We start from the raw sequence: 21803 nt of genomic DNA, 5'->3' as shown, positions 1-21803 counted from the left end.
TATTTTAGTATTATCAATGGCCAGATATTATATCACTTACATATAAATCAGCAGGCACTTTAAGGATAACATTATAGTTTTCCTTTGGAAACATGTTTTTTTTCTTCAATCAATTTTGATGAAACATTTAACTAAAAAGAAATTGTACCAGTGTGGCAGAGCTCAACTCAACCTAGGTCCTAGCATGAACACTCTTGTGCATTTCTCTTCCCTTGGGTAGGGGCTTGGATTATCAACACAGTCACATTAAATGGAACAAGACACATATTATGGGATATCACTTCAGGGGTTAGGTTATGAAAAATCCTGGGCATGCATTCTCTCTCTCTTATTAATGGATTACTTGCTTTGAAGAAAGCCTGCTGCCATGTCATGCGACAGCCCCGTAGAGATGTCCAAATGGTGAGGAATTGAGGGAGGCCTCCAATCAACAGGCAGCAAGAAATCAGTATCTATAGTCCAATCTCTTGTGAGAGCAAAGCCTGCCAAAAATCAAGCAAGTGGGCTTGGAAGTGTATCCTCCCCAAACTGAGTCTTCAAATTATAGCAGGGCCCTTGTCTGAAAACTTGACTACAACCTTAGAAGGGACCTTGAGCCAAAGGCACTCAGCTGAGCTATACTTGTATTGACCCACAGCAATTGTGAGATAATAAATATTTATTGTTTTAAGTCACAAAAGTTTGGGGAAACTTGTTATACTGCGAATAAGTAATGCAACATATTTGACTTTGGTTCAAAGAGGAAACTCTCTTCTTAGTAGGGTATTTCTCATTTCTGTATTAGATAATTCTGAACCTTCTCAATGGTATACCGTCCTTTTAGTCACAGTTAAAAGTGCAAGATTTATTTACAATTACTCAAGAAGTTATAAATTTAATTAGGCTATTAGAAATTCAAGACAAGGCATCTTTGAACCTGGATTTCCAAAAGAATGACTAAAACTGAAAATACAATTTGTAAAACCAGTGACTATAAACGCCTCTTGAGTTTACAGATGAATGAAAGTCTGAGAATAATATATGCAAAGAGGGAATGTTTTAACTACCAGCAGATCTCTCTAATGAACTATCTCATCTAGTTTTAACTGATTACTCAATGTCTGGAACAGGTATTTTTGCCTAGATTTTACTAAGCAGCATGCCATGCCTGCAGCTTGCTGAGAGGAACCCAAGTAATAGACCTGATTCCCAGACTGCAACCTTCAGTCTGATGAAGCAAAGAAATGACACAGGGGTCAAAATATAAATGTTTGCCAAGACATGGAGAACTGTCCTCCTAATTTGCCCTTATCCCAAAATAATCAGAATAAAACTAGCAGAACGTCAACTGGACATCCATTGACAATAAAGAAGATAAGACTAACTAACAACTGTTAAGTTAAAAGTATATTACAATGATGTATTAAAAGTATTTTTAAAGTATTTTAAAAATTATTTTAAAATAAAGCCCTAAAATCTAGTCTTATAAATAAGGTGAACATATTTTATGACTTAAAGTAATTCAAAATATTGGTCTTGGAAATATTTATTTAAAAATCAATTAAAATATGTGATCCAATGTAAATCAGAAGAGGAGAAGGAACGTACATGAAATATATTCAAAATAAAGAGGAAATAGAGTATACATTATTGACAAAAAGGAAGAACTAGAGTTGAGCTAATCCTACATTAGTAATAATATAGTAATCCCGCAATAAATAAAATGGTTTGGCAATTATGCGATTTGTTTCCTTTCATTGGTTTTTTAAGTGATTCCCAGTTTTCCCAGTTTAGATTTTGTTTCTGAATGATTTTTACCTATTTTTATGTTTTTTTTTCCCTAAATCAAATATCTCATTATGCTTTTTGAGGAAAAATCTAATAACTCATGCCACTACTAAATAAATGTCACATACTTAGCTAGGCTTGCAAAAATCTTCCAGCAAGTGTTCCTGCGCAGTAATAAAACAGGCAGACTCTGTCCACCTTCCCATGTTTGTATTATGGCTTCACTACTTAGCCATATGATGGGCATGGTAACTAAAGTTCTTTGTATTTCAATTTTGTTATCTATGAAACAGGATAATGATTTTAATAAGCACAAATGTTGATCATGAAAATTAAGAGAAATAATCCACAAAGTATCCTAGCCCACGATGAATACTTCATAAATGTTGACTATTACTTTATTATTGCTATTATTATTGCTTTTTCAGATTCAAAGTAACCTAAGATTATGAGTGTCTGCCATCTGGTTGAAGATACTATGTATGTTGCCTAATTTAACTTAAACTACAGCTTTCTGAAATAAGAGTTATTAGTCTCATTTTACAGATAAGGGAAACTAAGGTTCAGACATTTTAAGTGATTTCTCTAAAGTATTATAGTGATTAAGTGCTACAGCCAAGTTCCTGCCCAGGTCTCCTGATTTCAAGTATATAGTAGTTTAACTTCTCAAGAGCTTTCTGGCTAGGCACAATGACTCATGCCTGTAATCCCAGCATTTTGAGATGCGGAGGTGGGAAGGTTGTTTGAGACCAGCCTGGGCAACATAGCAAGAGCCTGTCTCATAAATAAAAATGAAAATAAATTATAAAACAAAACAAAAAAAAACTCGAGTGCTATCCATTTAGGCTTGTCAGTATACTATGAAGAATACTAGTTAATACTGTTGGGTATGAGTTTGAATCCCAGCACAACCATTTACTTGGAAGTTCACACAAACTTCTTGAGGTTCAGTTTTCTCCATGGTAAAAGATGGACAGTGACGTTCACTTTTGCAGACTTAATTGAGAGTATTACTTAGCTTAAATAATATGGTGGCTGATATATATTATGTGTCCAATTGTATTAGTTTATATCATATATATTTATACTATTATTTTATTAATTTATATAAAGACACTAATGTAATCCTAACTTCTCAAATTTTACTTCCTTATTACCAGTGCCTTAACCTTCCCTGTGCTAATCTCTGCTTATTGAAAACATACCCCTTTTGCATACCCAAAGAAATGCTCTCGTTTGTATTGATGCACTGACTCATTCCTTAACTAGATATAGATCCACAATCCCTGGTTCAAGCTCTATGCTTCATTATTCAGAATTTTGTCGTATGTTAGAAAGGTGAGAGATTATATCATTTATATTATGTGATATGTCCTGGAATGATGTGGAGTAGAATCCTATTATTAAGAAGAGTAACATTTTTGCTGCAAATGGTATAAATGTTCACATTGATTTGGATAGAGAATATAAATAGGTTCATATCAGTTCAGCTTATATATCAGGCTAACATGTAATGTCAAATAATTAAATTTTAAAAATTGATATTCAATTCTCAGGATTTTAGAATTGCAGATAAAGAATGGTAGACCTGCATGATCTTTTTCCCTGCAGAGTTTACTAGGTCTACTCTCAGTGTAATGTCATGCTCTATCTGGCACAGTTGTGCATCTAATCTTATCCTCTATTACTGTACAAGGTCTCTAAAGGAAGGAAATGTGTCTTTATCTTTGTATGCTGTGAAGGACCTAGAACATTCTAGGTGTGTGTTTGGCATACTTTAAAAACATGAAAAAAATCACACCAATATTTCAAAAAGGTGGATGGTGCTAAAAATAACTGTCAATATGGCAACATGATAATGTTACTTTTCATCATGATTAATATGCATTAAATCACTATCGAAGCAAGTTTCTTTGGAAAGAAGCAGCCTAAATTATGCTGTGTCAATTCTATGAGATCTGGTAAAGAGTTTAACTAATTGATGGTCTACCTGATTTAGAATTCCAAAGGGAGGTAGGTGATGCTCTAAAATGTCAAATTCTAATCTAAATTAGATGATGGGAAAAACTTCTTAGTATCTTATTTTGCAATTTGCAGATAAATCATTTAAAAAGTAAATTGTAGCATTCTTTGACCAAAAATCGTTTTAATGCTGTGTGTTTATGAACTTTTTTCTTCTTAGTTATCATTAATTTTATAAGAATCAGTAATTATTGCTATCTCACCTATATGTTGTCCATACATGTGATAAAAGAAGCTGAAACAATATGCAGTGTTTGTGGGTCCATAAGGGTTTTTGGGAGCTATGCTGAAAACAGGGCTGAGAAGTCGAGCCTTTTCGCCTTCCAATCTGGGTCGTGATGTCTCAATGTACATATAAAAACCTTAAAACAGACAAAATAAACTGTTTAAACACATTATTCTTAGGCATAATGAAATTTCAAATCACTGAGAAGTCTTATAGTTTTCATACAAAATAAAGATGGATAGGAAGATTTGCATCTCATTTATAAAATCTGTATGTGTATATGTAACTAATAGTGGCTTTAACACAAAGAGTAAATGATCTACCAATTTAAAGATAAAATGTATAAAAAGTTGAGGACAAATTAGAAATTTAGACTTGAATTATCAAAAAATTCCTCTTCTCTCTACTATACCTATCAGTGAGTTCTGAGAAAAAATTAATATCTACAAAGTTTTATAAATATCTAAATGGATAATGCATGGAAAATTTAATATTTTATTCCATAATCTTCAAGTATATGGCTAAATAATAGTATTTCATATTTATAGCAATTTTTAAAAGTCTCTGATTTCTATGAACACAACAGGTCATACCCTCATACCTTCTTTGGAGCCACTACGGTCAGCATTAGGTCCTGTATTAGGAGTATATTTTGTATTTCTTGTTGCAGTACTTTGTTTTGTCCAGTCAAAATTATCTGTATCATCTTGAGTGAACAAACAAATATTACCATCTTCAAATCCACAATGAAATTCTCCTGTTGATAAATTTTAATTAAATTAATATACATACTGCAATATTTTCATAAGAAAAAATAAAATATTACATAGCAATAATAATGCAAGATTGTGATAATGGCATGAGAGCCATAATAGTGAATAAGATTACAACTAAACATAAAACCGATATTTAACATCTCATTGAATAATTTAATATCTCATTGAATAACCAAACAATTTTTCTCTAAAATATCCAGATAACTCAAATTAAAGAATACAATTTATGCTTGAATTATTGCTGAAGAATTTTCCCAACTTTCATTTTGTCAGTACAGAACCAACCAAAACAAAACTGTCAATAGGAAAATTACCTTTATTAATTTACCTGAGGGTAGTTTTAAATAGGTATACTTTAAGTTTATAATTTTTCATGCATGTCTGGAGATGCTTTCAAATATCCATTTGCATAAATGGAAGTGTGTTTAGGGCAAGCTAATAGCAAATTATTTTGAAAAGTATTTATCCTTCCTACTTTATCTGAATGTGGGTTTCCCAGATACTTGAAATTCAGTATGGAAATGAAGTTTAAAAGAGCTTTTAAAGACTTTGAAGAAGGAGTGTGATTTCTTGGATGCCTAACGTATGTTGAGTTCAGGGCCAACACAAGTTGAGAGAAAGACTCTTTCAGTTATCCCTGAAATGTGGGTAGTAGTAATGTTTCTAGGTATCAGAGATTTTCTTACTGCTTGAAAAAACAGGTGTAAATAAAGAAGTTGATAAGGTCCACTAGATACATTATTAAAGAGTGTGTATCCTTGAGAAAAAATAAATGTAATGTATATTATTTCACTCAGCCTCATAACAACTCTATGAAATCACAATAATCCTTACTCATGAGGCTTCACAGAGGAGAAAACGCTGGCAAAGGTCAGCTATTAAATGATAAAGTCAAATGGAATCCAAATTCCCTGGAATTCATAGAGATATAAACACTTAAAGAACAGATACTTCCATTTTAGTCTCTCTCCAACCTACCACAAGGGGTTAGATTTATCAGATATCCTTGGAAATGGAGCCCTGGTTGAGATCATGTACCAATTAATTGAAAATTATTGGTACTTACAAATAAAAATAAAACAGAAGGCTTTCCCTTTAAATTTAGGAAATGAGTTTATGTTTTGTTTTTGTTTTTTAGACTAAATACTTGCTTTATCTCTTTGTATTTATTTATATTCTATATTCTGGGTAGGTCAGGTTACAGGAAATATACATATTTAAGGGAGTATAAATAAATAAATCAATAAATTTCTGAATAAATAATATTATACATAAAATATTGATTAGACACATATTTATGTCACAGACCTTGTACCAAACAAGACATAACCTTTTGATGCTATCAGTTGGAAAAATAATGTTGGTAACAGCAGTGTAGCAGTGTATGCATTTATATACATGCATGTATTTCTTTAACGATATTTTAGTCATGACATGAAATTCCATTAGTTGCTACTCTGGAGTTTTGAATTCTATAAAGGCAACGTTTGATTTTGAATGTTTTCAGTTATTTAATTACATATTACATCTGCACAAAAAAGAGTTACAGAACAAATGTAAAGATTAAGGATTTCAGTTTATATATCTACTGCCAAGTCTTCCTTTTTATATGTTATTAAAATTATGTATAATGAATTTTTATAACACTGTTGAACCATTTTTTTTTGTAATTTGAACTTGGTTAAAAAGAGAAAATATCTTGTCTTTAAAAACCATACAATACTTTTTGAGAGTTAAATATTTAAATCTTTCATAGTAAAATTAAGCAATAATGCAGATTATGAAAACTACAAAAAATGTCAGTTGTGCCTAAAAATTTTCATAGTTTAGGTTATTTTATATGGTGTAAGTTGTTTATAATATTATAACTAGTGTAATAATTCAAATCAAATAAAGATACTTAAGCAACATCAATAGCTCTTGATTCCTTCTAAGGACATATATCTTTACAATAAATAAACCTATTACTGAAGAAAATTCATAAAAAGTTGGCAGGTAAAATGAAAATGAAACTCACTAGTTAAAACCCAAGAATTTTATGATTGTCCTGTCACTTTAAAAAGAGACAATTATAAATATGTGCAAATACATTTAATCATTTAAAAAGTTTATTTGAATAAAGAATATCTGATAGATAATGATCATGCAATGAGTTGTACAAACTTTTCAAAAGCCAATGTAATATAAAATACGAAAAGAATTTATAAGTAGGAAAGTAATAAAGTCCAGGATTTTCACAAAGATGTAGAACTGAGAATTGAGTGGATCTTGAATTTTCCACTGGTTTTCTAATTTCAGCATGATTTTGGCAGAGTTTCTGGGGCTACATAGAAATAACTAAAGATATTTTAAATATTCTCCATTACATGGTCTTCAAAATTTTGCTTTATTTGGTCTGCAGAATTTTCCCTGAATCCTTCCTAATATGATGAAAAAATAAAAATAAAAACTCAGGAATAAGAAGCCTGATACCCAGTGGTCCTTTTGCACCCAGAGACGACGCAATGCTCTTTAGTCCTTAAATTTGTAAAAAATCTAACCTTAAATTACAAATAAATAGCTCGGATTTTAGAATATGTCTTCATAGTAAATCCTCTGTTGATTAAAAATTATTTTCCAGGGAGAGATAAGTTTTAATATATGGGAATATTTTTCAGGTAGATACATATCATCTTATAACATTTAATATAAAACAAAATAAAAATAACTTTCCAGAAGTCCCCAAATTTAACAATTTTACAGAATTCATAACCTAAATTAAACCAAATACATTGGGGTGTAAGCTAGTGTTCTATAAAAGAAAGTCTCAATTAAACCCATCAAACACCAACTTTCTAAGTAACCATACTCTTTTATAAGTGGAATATAGAAATTCAAAGAAGGAAAATCAAAGAAACATGTAACAACAATAAAAATGATATGCAATCCCACAAAAGAAAAAAATAATCCCACAGTTGCAGAAATAGCAAGTATTAAGCAGGTTGGTAAATGGCTCCATATTTCAATATTTAGGAAAATCTATAAACCTCAATTATCAGTATTAAAAAATTTGTCTTTATACCCCTATCTTTTGAAATTTAAAATCTACATTTAATGCCAATTTTACTGATTCTGAACCATTGTGTTTTAAACCAACTAAGTTACTAAACAATCTTTGTATATTTATAAACATTCTATTTTTGTATTTATTAAATATAGTACCATTTTGTAAGTTAAAATATACTTACTCAAATGAGGATTTACAGGAGCTACAAGAAAAGCAAAAGAAACAAACAAACAAACAAACAAAAAAACAATGTTAGCATGGCTCGAATGTCTTTTATAAATAAAAGTCTAATCAGTGTCTCATAGTTCCTTACCAAAACTTAATGATCTTTCCCACTGTGGCCATTGAGATTTACATCTGCAATCCATTTTGTTTTAGAGGATTGAATAGAATCTGCTTTGGAGCTCAGCAATAACAGCCTCAAATTACCAAAAAGACCAATGCTAAACAGTACAGGAAATGTTCCTTTTTCAAGATATAGAGTTTCTGACCTCTTAAATATCTGAACTAATACTAAACAAAAATATTCAGATATCAAAACTGAGGCTGACACTAGGCCAATCTATAATCTAGATGATTTAACAATGAAAACAATTATCTAGCAGAATTTCCACTTCTGTTTTTTGCTGATTTCTACTTCTACTGAGAATAGAGCAGAAAGTTAAAGGCACATATGAAAATAAAGCAATCCTGATATGTTGTAATATGTGTACTAAAATGAATAGCTACATCAATGCCTTTTTGTCTAATTACATTAAAATATACACATACATACACAGGAGTGCATGCACACAGAGTTTTAAAATGATGAGCAACAAATTTTGTGTTCTGGGGTACCAAAAGAATTGTTTTTCCTAGAAAACTAATTATATTTGCAATACAAGTGCCAATGAATTTCCACCCAAAGAGAAACAAATACTTTAAATATAACTAACACATCAACAAAAGTATCTCTCATCTAAGGGCCAAAGTATCTGTATGTATAAATTAACCACTTATCATTCTGAGAAAATATTCCAATCTGGATGATAGAGAGCATTGATGTAATTCCCCAAGATTACAATGGGCAGAATTTAGTTTCCCAGGATTACAATGGGCAGTTAATCTACAGTGCAGAAGAACTTGTCATTTTTTTAGTGGTTGTCATTAACCACCTTTATTAAATTTGTGCAATACTAATAAAGTCTGATGGGCAAAAATATTAGTATATAATTGTAACATTAATATACAAATGATAAATTTTAACAGAGTAAGTTTTTCAATGATTTTCACTATCCCTACATACAGAGGACAATTCCCATTACTGTAGTTGTTTTTGATTCTACATTCCACATTGCAAATTATGAAAAGAATAACATAGAAAAGGAGCTGAAAGTGAACTAAAAATAACAACTGAATTTTATGGCAAGATATCAATGTATTTTAATTTTAAAATTAATAAAAATTAAAATTATTTCACAGTTAATATGAAAATTTTTTAAAATTATGTGCTATCTTTCAAAGATGTAAGCATCCTTGAATTATAATTTAGTTCTAAGTATGTCATATGTACATGTAAAGCTCTTACCAGATTGAATTTTAATTGAGACTTCTCCTCCAACATTTTAGTCACCAAATTCACTATACAAAATGCAGCTAACTTTGTGAAAATTTGCAAATCTAACTTCTAAATATTGTGGCGAGTCCATTTTTTTCTTTTTTCATTTGAACTTGCATGTATAATTTTTTATAAATGCATATTATAGACTATTGTGTCCCCACAAAAATTCATATGTCAATGCTTAATCCCCAATGTGATTGTATTTGGGGATAAAGCCTTTAGGGAGGTAATTAAGATTAAATTAATCTTGGTCCTAATCCAATTGGATTGGTGTCCTTATAAGAGGAGGAGGAGACACAGAGAGCTCTCTCTGACATGTGAAGAAAACACGGTGAAAAGGTGACCATCTATAAATTAGGAAGAGAGCTCTCACCAGAAGCTACCTGTGCCAGTGCTTTGATCTTGGACTTCTCAGTCTCTAAAAGTGTGAGAAATAAATCTGTGTTGTTTAAGCCTCACACTATGATATTTTGTTATGAAAGCTCAAACAGACTAGTACATTGCCTCTAAACCATTAAAGTATACATTGCCCAAACCTGTATTACATAAAAATAATTTTAATAACAATGTTGGAGATTCTAACATGTATGCCTAAGTATGTAAAAACAATTTTGAAAACTTATTAAAAGTAATATCTATTTTCCACATCTATTTTTCATTTTAGTTTGTTGCCTCAGAGTTTTCAATAACAACTACTGAGCTAATTAACTTTTTAAAATCTCTTAAGGAAAGTCATAATGATCAATTAACTTTAGCAAAGAAGTCAAGATCTTCTCTAATGGAGTGGTGAACCCTAATTCTAGTCAGGTTTGTCATTTCACAGTCATTTAACTTTGCAGGACACTGAAACTTTATGGGTCCTAATATCTTCATCTTTTAAAAATATTGATATTAATGCACTCTACATTATACATCTTATTTTTTTTGTAAAAATTGTAAGTACAAACAACTTTAATGAGTTTTTAATAGTTTTACTTCATTTTTCACATTTGACAGTATGCACTACTTCCCCCTTAAGCAGGAAACGTATACTTAAGGGTAAACATAATGGAGAACTTCAGCTGCAAACAAAGCATTCTATTATCTTTTTAAGTCAAGCTCTGATAATCAATGATAAAAAGAATCATGTTCCTGCCGGGTGCTGTGGCTCATGCCTGTAATCCTAATACTTTGGGAGGCCGAGGCAGGTGGATCACCTGAGGTCAGAAGTTTGAGGCCAGGCTGCCCATGGAGAAACCCCCTCTTTACTAAAAATACAAACATTAGCTGGGCGTGGTGGCAGGTGCCTGTAATCCCAGCTACTGGGGAGGCTGAACCAGGAGATTCACTTGAACTCAAGAGGCGGAGGTTGCAGTGAGCCGAGATCACACCACCGCACTCCAGCCTGGGAGACAGAGTGAGATTCCATCTCAAGAAAATATATATAATAATAATAATATTCTACTGAAACAATACAAAAATACGACTGTTTAAATAATGATTCATTCAAACCTGAAATACATTGAAAATTCTACAACTAACACTGAATATTAAAATTCTAAAATGCACACAAATTTCAATTTTTAAAATATTTCTCTCTTTAGTATACAGTAAAATAACATATCTAGGCTGAGCGCGGTGGCTCATGCCTGTAATCCAGCACTTTGGGAGGCCCAGGCTGGTGGATCACCTGAGGTTGGGAGTTCCAGACCAGCCTGACCAACGTGGAAAAACCCCGTCTCTACTAAAAATACAAAATTAGGAGAGCATGGTGGCACATGCCTGTAATCCCAGCTACTCGGGAGGCGGAGGCAGGATAATTGCTTGAACCCGGGAGGCAGAGGTTGCGGTGAGCCGAGATCGTGCTATTGCACTCCCATCTGGGCAACAAAAGCAAAACCCCGTCTCCAAAAAAAAAAAAAAAGAAAAAAAATATATATCTAATTGCGGTTGTTTCTCTTTGAGGTATTAATTCTAGACAAAAGTTTTAGATCTACTTTTAACTTTTTCAAAGTTCTGCGCTAATTTCTATTTTTCTCCAAATAGGACATTTAAGTAGTGAAGAAATATTTTATGCATATAGTTAATAAAAAGAAAACTATGACTAACACACACACAAACATTTAGCATTTTTTAACATTAGCAATACGAAAAATGAATGGCCACCAACAACCAAGACCAAAATCCAGCAACTAAGATGTCTTTTGATATGTATACAAATAAACTGTAGTACATTTATGCAAGGGAGATTATTCAATGATAAAAAGAAATGTGCTATGAAAGCCCAAAAAGGCATACAGAAACCTTATGTATTTCTAAGTGAAATAAGGCAGTCTAAAAAGCATTACATGCTGTATGATTCCAAATTTACAACATTCCCGAAAAGGAGAAACTATAGACAGAGTAAACATATCACTGGTTGTCTGAACTGGAGAAAGGAGAGAGAAATGGGTAGAGCATGGGGATTTTTCAGGCAGTGAAACTATTCTGTGTGATACTGTAATGGTGGAGAAATTATATACACTTGTCAAAATCCATATAACTGTACAACACAAGTAACTGTAATGTAAAATACTGATTTTAATAATAATTTCTCAGTATTTGTTAATCAGTTTTTACCAGTGTACTACAATAATGTAAGATGTTAATAATGGGGATACTGTGTCAGGGAAACAGGGCTCTCTATACTTCCTGCCAATTTTCTGTACACCTTAAACTGCTCTAAAACTGAAATCTATTAATTTTATTTAAAAAACAGAAAATGACATTTTGATCCTTTTTTACTTCTTAATAAGTTTTAAAGTCATTAATAATTTGAAAAGATAAAATGCAGACAAATATTGTACTATAACTTGTGGGATCAAAAATAAAGAAACATTGCTTATATCACATAGGTTCACAATTAAATTATTCTGTATCTCTATATTTGTAATCAAATGTCACATTTGTGGTGATTAAGGTTTTGGTTTTGGTTTGTTTAGTTAACTGGCTAATGATCCAGAAAGTCTATGGGCTAAGTTTTACTTTGTGTCTACATTTGGTAGAGAGCAGCACCAAAATTTTCCATACGGTTTGATATATAAATAATTTTAAATAAAAGGCTACTTACCACTGTATTTGATCACACGAATTGTTGAATCTCCTTCACCAAATTTGGTGAGAGGAGTCAGTCGGACTTCATAAGCTTCTGGTTTAATTAGCTCTGTCAAGTTATATGTAATTAATTCTCCCTTTTGAATATTCCCATTTATTTTAATCTCCTGCTCCCACCAACGCTGCTGCCCAGCCTGAAACAATAGTAGAATAATGTTCCCAGTATGTTCTTCAGAGGTACTAAGAAAATTGAAAGCACATTCTGAATTTTATTAAATTAAAATGTACATTAACGAACACATATCATTAAAGTTCAAGTTTCTATAATGAGACACAAATTTTGAGATGTTTGCATGCATATGTTTGCAGGTAATTGCCAAATGATCAAAGGTATTTAATAGATTTAATATATCAACCAATGTTTAGTAAGAGAAAATTCCAAAGTGTCTGTGATCTGGAAGTCGGGAGAGATCTAAGTTTAGCTACTCCTTGCTTAACATATTAATGGCATATGAGATTCTTGAATCCTTACAACTCTTTATCACATTAGCAAACATATGCATTGCATATATAACAGTTCCCATATATTCTGGGCAGTAGAAGTATAAAACAAAGACAAATCCGTAACTTTTCAAGTCTATTAAAAAGAGGCACAATAAACAAATGTATAATATAAAATTTCAATTAGTCATATGTACAATAAAGAAAAATAGGCCGGGCGCAGTGGCTCACGTCTGTAATCCCAGCACTTTGGGAGGCTGAGGCGGGTGGATCACAAGGTCAGGAGATCGAGACCATCCTGGCTAAAACGGTGAAACCCCGTCTCTACTAAAAATACAAAAAATTAGCCGGGCGCGGAGGCGGGCGCCTGTGATCCCAGCTACTCGGGAGGCTGAGGCAGGAGAATGGCGTCGGCCCGGGAGGCGGAGCTTGCAGTGAGCTGAGATCGCGCCACTGCACTCCAGCCTGGGCGACAGAGCGAGACTCCGTCTCAAAAAAAAAAAATAAATAAAAAGAAAAATAAAAAATCACAAGGGGATTAAGAGTCATAGTGGAAAGGCTGGAGAGGGGCACTCTTTTATCTAGTTAACCAGGACATCTCCATAAGAAGAATGTTGGGAAGTTAAGATGAAGGCTAGGAATTTACCGTGGGATTTGGCAAGATGGAAGCGATGGTCACCTTGAAATAAATGGTGTCAGAGTAATGACGATGAAAGGATGATTGTAGTATGTTAAAAGAAGAATGAATTTCCCAATGCTTCCCTCACTAAAAAATCACAATGCTCAGATAATTTCACAGCACAGTTATCAAAATGTTCAGGAAACAATTTTAATCTTTTATAAAATCTTGCAGATATTTTTAAAAAGAAAAACAATAACTCTCCAGCTATATTATTTAATTTAAACCAAAAAGTAAGGATGGTACAAGAAAGAAAAATTATATGCATACAAACTAAATTCATAAAGTTTTAACATACAGTATTGTTTCCAAATTCATTATACAGTACTGTTACCAAATTCATCAAGTTTTACATCCAGTATTGTTTCTCTTGCAAGGATGCAAGAATTGCTTAACATTAGAAAGTATGTTAACATAGTTAACTGGTAAAAGAAGAAAAAACATATTTCTATTAGATGGAGAAAAATTTGGGAAACATCAACTCCTATTTATAATAAAATTATGAACAAGCTAGGAATGGAAGGGAACTTGATTAATCTGATAAAGAAGGTCCAACAAAAAGGTAAAGGATGCTTTATTTTTAATGCTTATATATTATAATTTTTTTTAGAATTACAAGTGAGAAAGAATGTTCAACATAATCTATTTAAAATTGTACTTTAGTAACAATGAAGTGTATAATAATTGGAAAAACAAAACCAAAATAGATCTATAGAGCTATCTACGTAGGAATCTCTCTCTCTCCTTTTCTCTTGCTCTACCCTTCCATATGCATATACACATGAATGTCTTTTACAAGCACTTTGAAGCTTTCTTTATTAAATTTATGTATATAATTTATTATATTAGATAACAGGTAATCCACAGCTTTCTTTGCTATTGTAAATTGTCACTTTTAAGCTATTAATATTTTGCTGGCTTATACAATTGTGACAGATTTTCTATTCTCCTTACATTCAGAGAGAGATATATATGTATATATAACTGTATTTGTTATATACATATGTATCTATACTATATAGTATAAGTATACATATGTATCTATATTTATACATATAGTATGCATCATTGCCTTGTAATATGTGTCTGATATTTTTCATAGTTGAAATCTATGGTATCCTCTTTAATGGGGCTTTTCTCCTTTTATTTGCTTGGTTATTTTTCATTGGGTGCTGATAATATGGGTTAAAATTCTATTATTGGGGGTTATCTGTGGCCTATGACAAAGACATATTCTGAATAGATGTACCGTTGTTTCTGACATTCTCCTAAGGTCATCAACAATATGGTCTACTTTTACTTTGATTGTGAAACTCTTTGGTGTCACAAATTAGAGTGGAGAAGATCCCTTGTTTTCAGAAGGTCTTGAGTTTTCATTGCTGTCTGCCTCAATGGTGACAAACTATTAAGAATCAAAGTTCAAGTTTGTCTGGGTTGGCAAACAGCTGAGGGCAAAAGTAGTTTGGGCAGAAATTCTATTTGTTACTTTGGAATGCCATTTTTCCTTGTATTTTTACCTAGTACTTTCTCTCTCTCTGTATACACACATACACACGTCCACACTATATGCACATGTACACACACATATACATATCACACAATATGCACATATGTTCACATATATGCACATACTATATGTTCATAAATATTTGTTTTCTGAAGGTTAAGTTGGTCCTAATTATATAGTCTTGACTGCTACATTTCTGGAAATAAAAAAATACAATATGTGTGCTACTAGCACAGTCCTACACAAATGACAAATTAAATAATGGAATGGGACAGAAAGCCCAAATATAAAATCTATAGAGTATCTGCACAGTAGAGAGAAAAATATAAACTATTCCGTTGGTTATGCATATGGAAAAAAAACACTTGAATTGGAACCTTATATCTTATACATAAAATTCCGTCTCAGGATAATTAAACAATTAAATTTAAAACACAAAATTTAAATCATTTAAATTTAAATCATTAAATCATTTAGGAAAAATACAGAGAAAATGTTATGATCTCAGGTAATATATTTCTTTTTTTTCCTTTTCCTTTTTGTTTTTCTTTTTTTTCTACTTAGACAGAGTCTCGCCCTGTCACCCAGGCTGGAGTGCAATGGTGCTATCTCAGCTCACTGCAACCTCCGCTTCCAGGATTCAAGCAATTCTCCTGCCTCGGCCTCCTGAGTAGCTGTAATTACAGGGACCTATCACCATACCTGGCTAATTTTTTGTATTTTTAGTAGAGACAGGGTTACACCAAGTTGGCCAGGCTGGTCTCAAACTCTTGACCTCAAGTAATCGCCCACCTTGGCCTCCCAAAGTGCTGGGATTACAGGCGTGAGTCACCATGCCTGGCCAATATATCGCTTTCTTAAACAGAACAGGGAAGGATGAATCATGAAGAAAAAGACTGATAAATTTGTCTATCAAATTTAAAATTAATTAAATATAAACTTTCAAGTTAAAAAATTTGTTCTCATCAGTATTCACCATTAACAGGAAAAATACAAGCCAGAGGTTTGAAGAAGATAGTATACACATGTTAATATACACAATTAACCAGACTTTATTAAAAACTGATTTTAATAAACAAGGAAAAGAATTCAGTAGCAAATTCAGCCAAATAACAACAAGTAATTCATAGACGAAGAAACCCAAATAAGTAACTAAAGAAGAGCCTCAGCCTCACAATGAATCAAGGAAACAGAGATTAAAACCACAATATTACTTTCTACCATCAGGTAGGCAAAAACTTTTTAAAAATTAACTATTAGGGCTTTGTATAGATGTAAAACAATGAGAATCTTTGTTCATGTCAGAACCAGGGGATTGGGGTGGGGAACAAATGAGATTTTTATCCTACATATAATCTAACAAGTTAGCCTTGTTAGACTGGAGACTACTTGGGTCAAATGAAATGACTGACTCAGCATATATCCCAAGCTTTATTTTAGCATTGATCCTTCTTACCTCTGAAGTTCCACAGAAGTACTGCAGATGTGCCAAGGAGGACGCTGCACATGCCTTGATTATGCATCACATCTGAAGGACTCTGAGTTTAAGAAACCTTAGTCTTTATAACTGATAGTAACCAAATGTGTCCAACAATTGCCCAAAAAGGAGACATCCTTATTATACAGGACATCAAACAAATCTCACCTCTGTTCTAGAGGAAGGCACTACATTCAAAAGACGTTTGCTATGCAAATGACTTGAAAAGATAGGCTGTAATATAAGGGCAACTGGTGCTTCTGTACACAAGACACAAAGAAATATAAGAAAACCATGAAAAACGGAGGTTGCGTTATATCCTTGATGAAAATGCAAGTTGGTATACGTTTAGAGAGTAATTTGGCAATAAAAGCCATGTTACAATGAGAACAGGTAAATTCTTATACTTGGAAACAAATATATTCATGGCATAGAAAATGGAAAATGATCTATACCTCAATCGTTTAAGAGGTGATAATCAAATTGCAGACTCTTCATAAAATGGAATATGAAATATAGCATGAAAAAGGAACCTATTCCACATACATCAACATGGGTAAATTTCACAAAAGTAATATTGAACTAAAATTAATTTTGAAGTAGATATAAAATTTACTTTTAAACTATGTATTTTAAAGAGGATGTATAGATATATATGCATTAAAGAATAAAGAAATTCAGAGAAATAATAAACACTGAGTTGAAGATACTGTTTAAATAGGTTAGGAGAGTGTCAAAAGAAGATGATGCAATTGTGTGGGATAAAGAAAGGACTTCAACTCCGCTGGGTGATTTCTGTTGTTTTGTTTTAGATTAATGGTAGATGTAAAAATATGATTATGTTCTTTTGTGTAGGTCTGAAATGTTTCTCTGTTTTTAATAAAGAGAATTAGAGAATAAGAGAGAGAAGGAATTCTGAATTTTCTTAAAACTCTTTCTCCCTTGAATTCTATGACAGTGCTGTCTCTCATATTGCTTCCCACATCTGCATCTTTGACTACTCCTTATTTTCTTTTCCTGTGTTCTAAATGTTGATGTTCTCCAGAATTTTGTATATGGTGTTTTTGGTACTCTGTATTAGTGGTTCTCATATTTCCGCATGCATGAGAATCACCGGACGACACTGTTAACCAAAATTGTAAGTCTCAACCATCAGTAAGTATGGTTCAATGAGATCTAGAAATACAATATTTGAAAAGCATCCCCTCTCCCACATAGTAATCTGGATACAAATAATCCAGAGGCTACATTTGGTGAGGCACAGATTAGTCCTGCTAAACCACCTCATTACTATTAGTAGCTTCTTCTAATATCTCTACATTGATAACTTCTTAACTTGTATTTTCAGCTCAGAAAATTAAGAAAAAAATGTATCTATTAGTCTTTACCATGTGCCACCATTTTAACTGTCTTATACCTATCATTATATGTACTTTATCCCACAAACCCTAGTAGGTAGTAACTATATTTAGCCCTATTTCATGAATGAAAAAACTGAGGCAGAGAGAGGTTAAGGTAACTCTTTAAGTGGCAGCTTCAGAATGTGGTTAGACCAAAAATGGCTCTTTTGGGTATCACTTCCTCCTTTGTTTTCCCTGAATATATTGCTCCTTTAATTGTTTTTACCAGATCTGTTATATATTTAGTTACAATACACTATGTCTGGTCATTAACTTGATAGAAATATGATGAAATTAAATGCCAGCATACAATGTATATTTAACTGGCCTCCAAGGAGTAGGGCAGAAAATCAAAGTTATTTCAGTGAAAACTGCCTACAGTCACTGAATTTACATACAGTGGTGAAGGATAAAAAACCTAATTCCACAGAAAGTACTTATCTTTCAGATAAGAATGCATAGTTAATACTAAGTATTATGAAGCTTCTATTAGTTCAGTAGGTTCAAATTCTATAACATAATATAAATGATGACACTTTTACTGTCTCTTAATTTTAGATTTATATATATATATGAACAATAGGCAAAGTGCTATGATTTTTAAAGATAGATAAAATCAATTTAAACACACAAAAATATATACAGAATAATTTGACATTTTACTGTTACCTAAAGACACAAGTTTAATCAAGGTGTACTTTTCTGGATGTTAACACTAAGTTTAAATAAGAGTTTAATACCACTGAAAATTTGTAGTACATCACAAAGGAGACACTGCTGGTCTCCTCTTATTATAATGAGTGTTCTACTCAAGTAATTTTAGTCGGGAAATACATTAATGTTCTTACTTATTACAAACTCCAGTGTCCATAACTTCATATGTGTATTAAAAAAGCAATAACTTTGATTCCAAGTCTTTAATGTAAGCTGTAATGAAAGTATATACTTCAGCAGTTGGCAGAATAAGCAATTAAATACTTCATATTGTATCTCAGTGAGCTGTGCAAAATGTAAAAATGGAAAACTAAATGCAATGTTTGCACACACACAAAAGGAAATGCAATATTATTCCACTGATTGAAAGTAATACCAGAAAACTCTCAAGAAGATGGGTTCTAAACAATACTGCAGATGACAATCCCAGATCATACTTATAAGCATGATGATATGTAAGTAAGTGTTAAACTATTTTCTTCATATCAATTTTAAAAATCCATTGAATTTTTCTTTTATCCCTAGGAGGTATATTCCATTCAGATGATTTAGAGGTTAGCCTAAAAACCCCCAAGTCCCCTAAAATGAGACTTTTTATTAAAAACTGTAATTTGTTATTTTTACCACAGAGGATAAATAAAAAGCTATTGCTGAAAAGGTCTCAGGAGGAAAAATCATGTTAATTTTTTCTCTTAATTTTATAAGAAACAAAATTAGCTAATTTAAAAGCAGAAGGCTGCAACAGATTCTGAAATGTGAAGGGAATAGAAGTGGCCATGTTTTCCTTTTTTTTTTTCTTGGACTATAAATCTTTTTAACCACTATAATGAGCTCCACTGAAAAGTACCAGGTAAGTGAAAACTAAAACAGGAGGGGAAATGCAACAACTGAATACAAGGCATATATGTGTGTTTATTTCAATTATTTTTATGTAACTCTGTAAGAGACAGATTGATATATCCATTTTATAGGAAACTTCTGTTCATGTTTAGCAACCACAGTGATAGTAAAAATAATAGCTGATGTTAAAAATCCAGGTATTACAGACCCTAAATCATGCACACTAATGATTATCCAACAGAATAAGAAATCATGAAGATGACATTTTCATGGATTAAAATCAAATTGTCTATAATCCCAAATAAAATGTAACACTGATTTTTAAGATGCACTAGTGTTTTAATAACCCCTTTTAGGGGAAAGGAGATAATAAGTAACATGGCATTAAATGAATCTTATTTTTATTTTCTACTAATAATAGCAAACATTTATTCAACTAACTACATAACTTTTCTTCTTTCATTACCACAAATTTGAGTATCAACTTCTTTACATTCAGCAAGAATTCTTCTGAGTAGGTAGGCACTTTTCACATCATATAAATATTTTTCTTATCATACTTTGCTCATGCTATTAACACCTTTAGAAGTGACAGTGTATTTTTTAGATATCCAGATATTTATAAGTTTTTGTCTGCCTTTGGTCTTTGGAATCTTGTATTATTCTTCTTAATTGAATTACGTCTAAATTGAAAGCATCCTGGCGTGGTAGTGGGGCAAATACTTCTTGCTTGAACTCAGTCAATTTCAACTGGTCTTTCTAGTTGTGTTCTAGTGTCTAGCATCTATAGCATTTACTTTTTATGTCCTTGGAACTGTCTTGGCCTTTAGTCACTAGTTCTATTCAGTCTGCATTTTTCTTAGGCAAATCACAAGTTCTTTGAGTCTAACATCATTATCTTTGCCTTTTCTTTTGAAGGGGTGTGGAATTGGTGAATCCTGACAGCTTCCCCAGAAATACAGTAAGGCAAAGAACTAGCCAGGCCCCATTCCTTGAAAATTTGACTCAGTCTACCCTACTATGCTACTTGAGTGCTCCCCCAAGTGGGACCTAGATCTCAGATCTTCTAGGCAAGTCTTGCTATCTTCCCTAACTACATGTCGGGAAGTGAGCAGGCATCGTTCGTTCCTACTGTGGTAGGCTGTAGATGCCTTTTTTCAGGGAATATAGGCACCCACTCTATTGCCCTTCTTTATCAGGGAATATGGGACCCACTCTATTGCTCTTCTCTCACTTACACTAAAATAATCCTCTTTCCCATGCCTGGAACTCTGTATTTTCATTGGGAATTGCTCCTGATATTTTTATTCCTGACATAAAGCATTTCAGAACTCAACGCTTTTTCTCCCTTAGCCACCTCCTGCTCACTTCTGCCACCATGACCTCTATTAGATTTAAATACTAGGTTTTCAAGGCTACTGTTTTTGCTTGGACTTTATACAATCTATTAAAAGTTCATTTGTCACCTTTCTTGTTTTGTGCAGGTGTGGGTTAGTCTTCCCATTCTTGTGCCATAAACCTTAGCCTTCTCTGTTGTAATTTTAAGTAATGAGAGAAATAAAGAAAATTACAAGAATAGAAAAATGCATTTGTTAATTTGTCAAGTTCTCAACTGACCTTTTCAAAAAGTTTTTAACTTATATAGCAAACTACTTTGAACTTGCATTTAACTTTGAGTATCTTGAAAATAATTCCCTATAGTATTATTTATATTTCTTTTAGCATCAGTTACTGATTATAAAACAAAACAAACACAGCAGCTCTCAGGTAAAGACAGCATTGAATGTGTCCACAGCATCAGTGGGTCTCTCAGTCTTCCATGCAGTTTAGCAAGTTTTCTTCCTTCACCTATCTTAGTGAGTCACTGCTGTCTGAAGAGATTTGAACTGGCTATAAAAGCAGAGTCTCTGGTAAAGCTCACCAGTAAATAAATGAAAGGCCTTGCAAATATACTTCAAGGATTTTTTTAAAGAAAACTAAGCATTAAGCACAGAGAACAAGGTCTTTAGTGACAACCAAGGGAAATATTCTTGCTCAGTGATCACATAAATAGAAGTAATAGAAAAAGTAGAAATTGAAGTTGAAAAAACATCAAACCTAAAACTTCCTACATATATGAAGGGTGTTATGACAAAGTTAAATATGTAGTTCCAAAAAAACTATGACACATACAATA

General features: G+C 32.3%; 1 protein-coding gene across 2 annotated transcripts in view; it reads right to left on the bottom strand.

Annotated features, from left to right (window-relative positions):
• Nucleotides 1–21803, bottom strand: part of MDGA2 (MAM domain containing glycosylphosphatidylinositol anchor 2) — an 830171-nt gene that overhangs the window by 29857 nt on the left and 778511 nt on the right. For both annotated transcript variants that reach the window (XR_007727541.1, XM_050798601.1), the window contains exons 11-14: nt 12526–12703; nt 8019–8039; nt 4617–4772; nt 3993–4151 (exon numbers count right to left, since the gene is read on the bottom strand). Coding sequence is in view for 1 of the 2 variants with exons in the window: in XM_050798601.1 (XP_050654558.1) it covers nt 3993–4151; nt 4617–4772; nt 8019–8039; nt 12526–12703 (514 nt within the window). In the remaining variant the exon portion in view is untranslated. The remainder of the gene's footprint in view (nt 1–3992; nt 4152–4616; nt 4773–8018; nt 8040–12525; nt 12704–21803) is intronic.

Source organism: Macaca thibetana, chromosome 7 (assembly GCF_024542745.1).
Source record: "Macaca thibetana thibetana isolate TM-01 chromosome 7, ASM2454274v1, whole genome shotgun sequence".
NCBI lineage: Eukaryota > Metazoa > Chordata > Mammalia > Primates > Cercopithecidae > Macaca > Macaca thibetana.
This window is presented reverse-complemented; position numbering and strand designations above follow the sequence as displayed.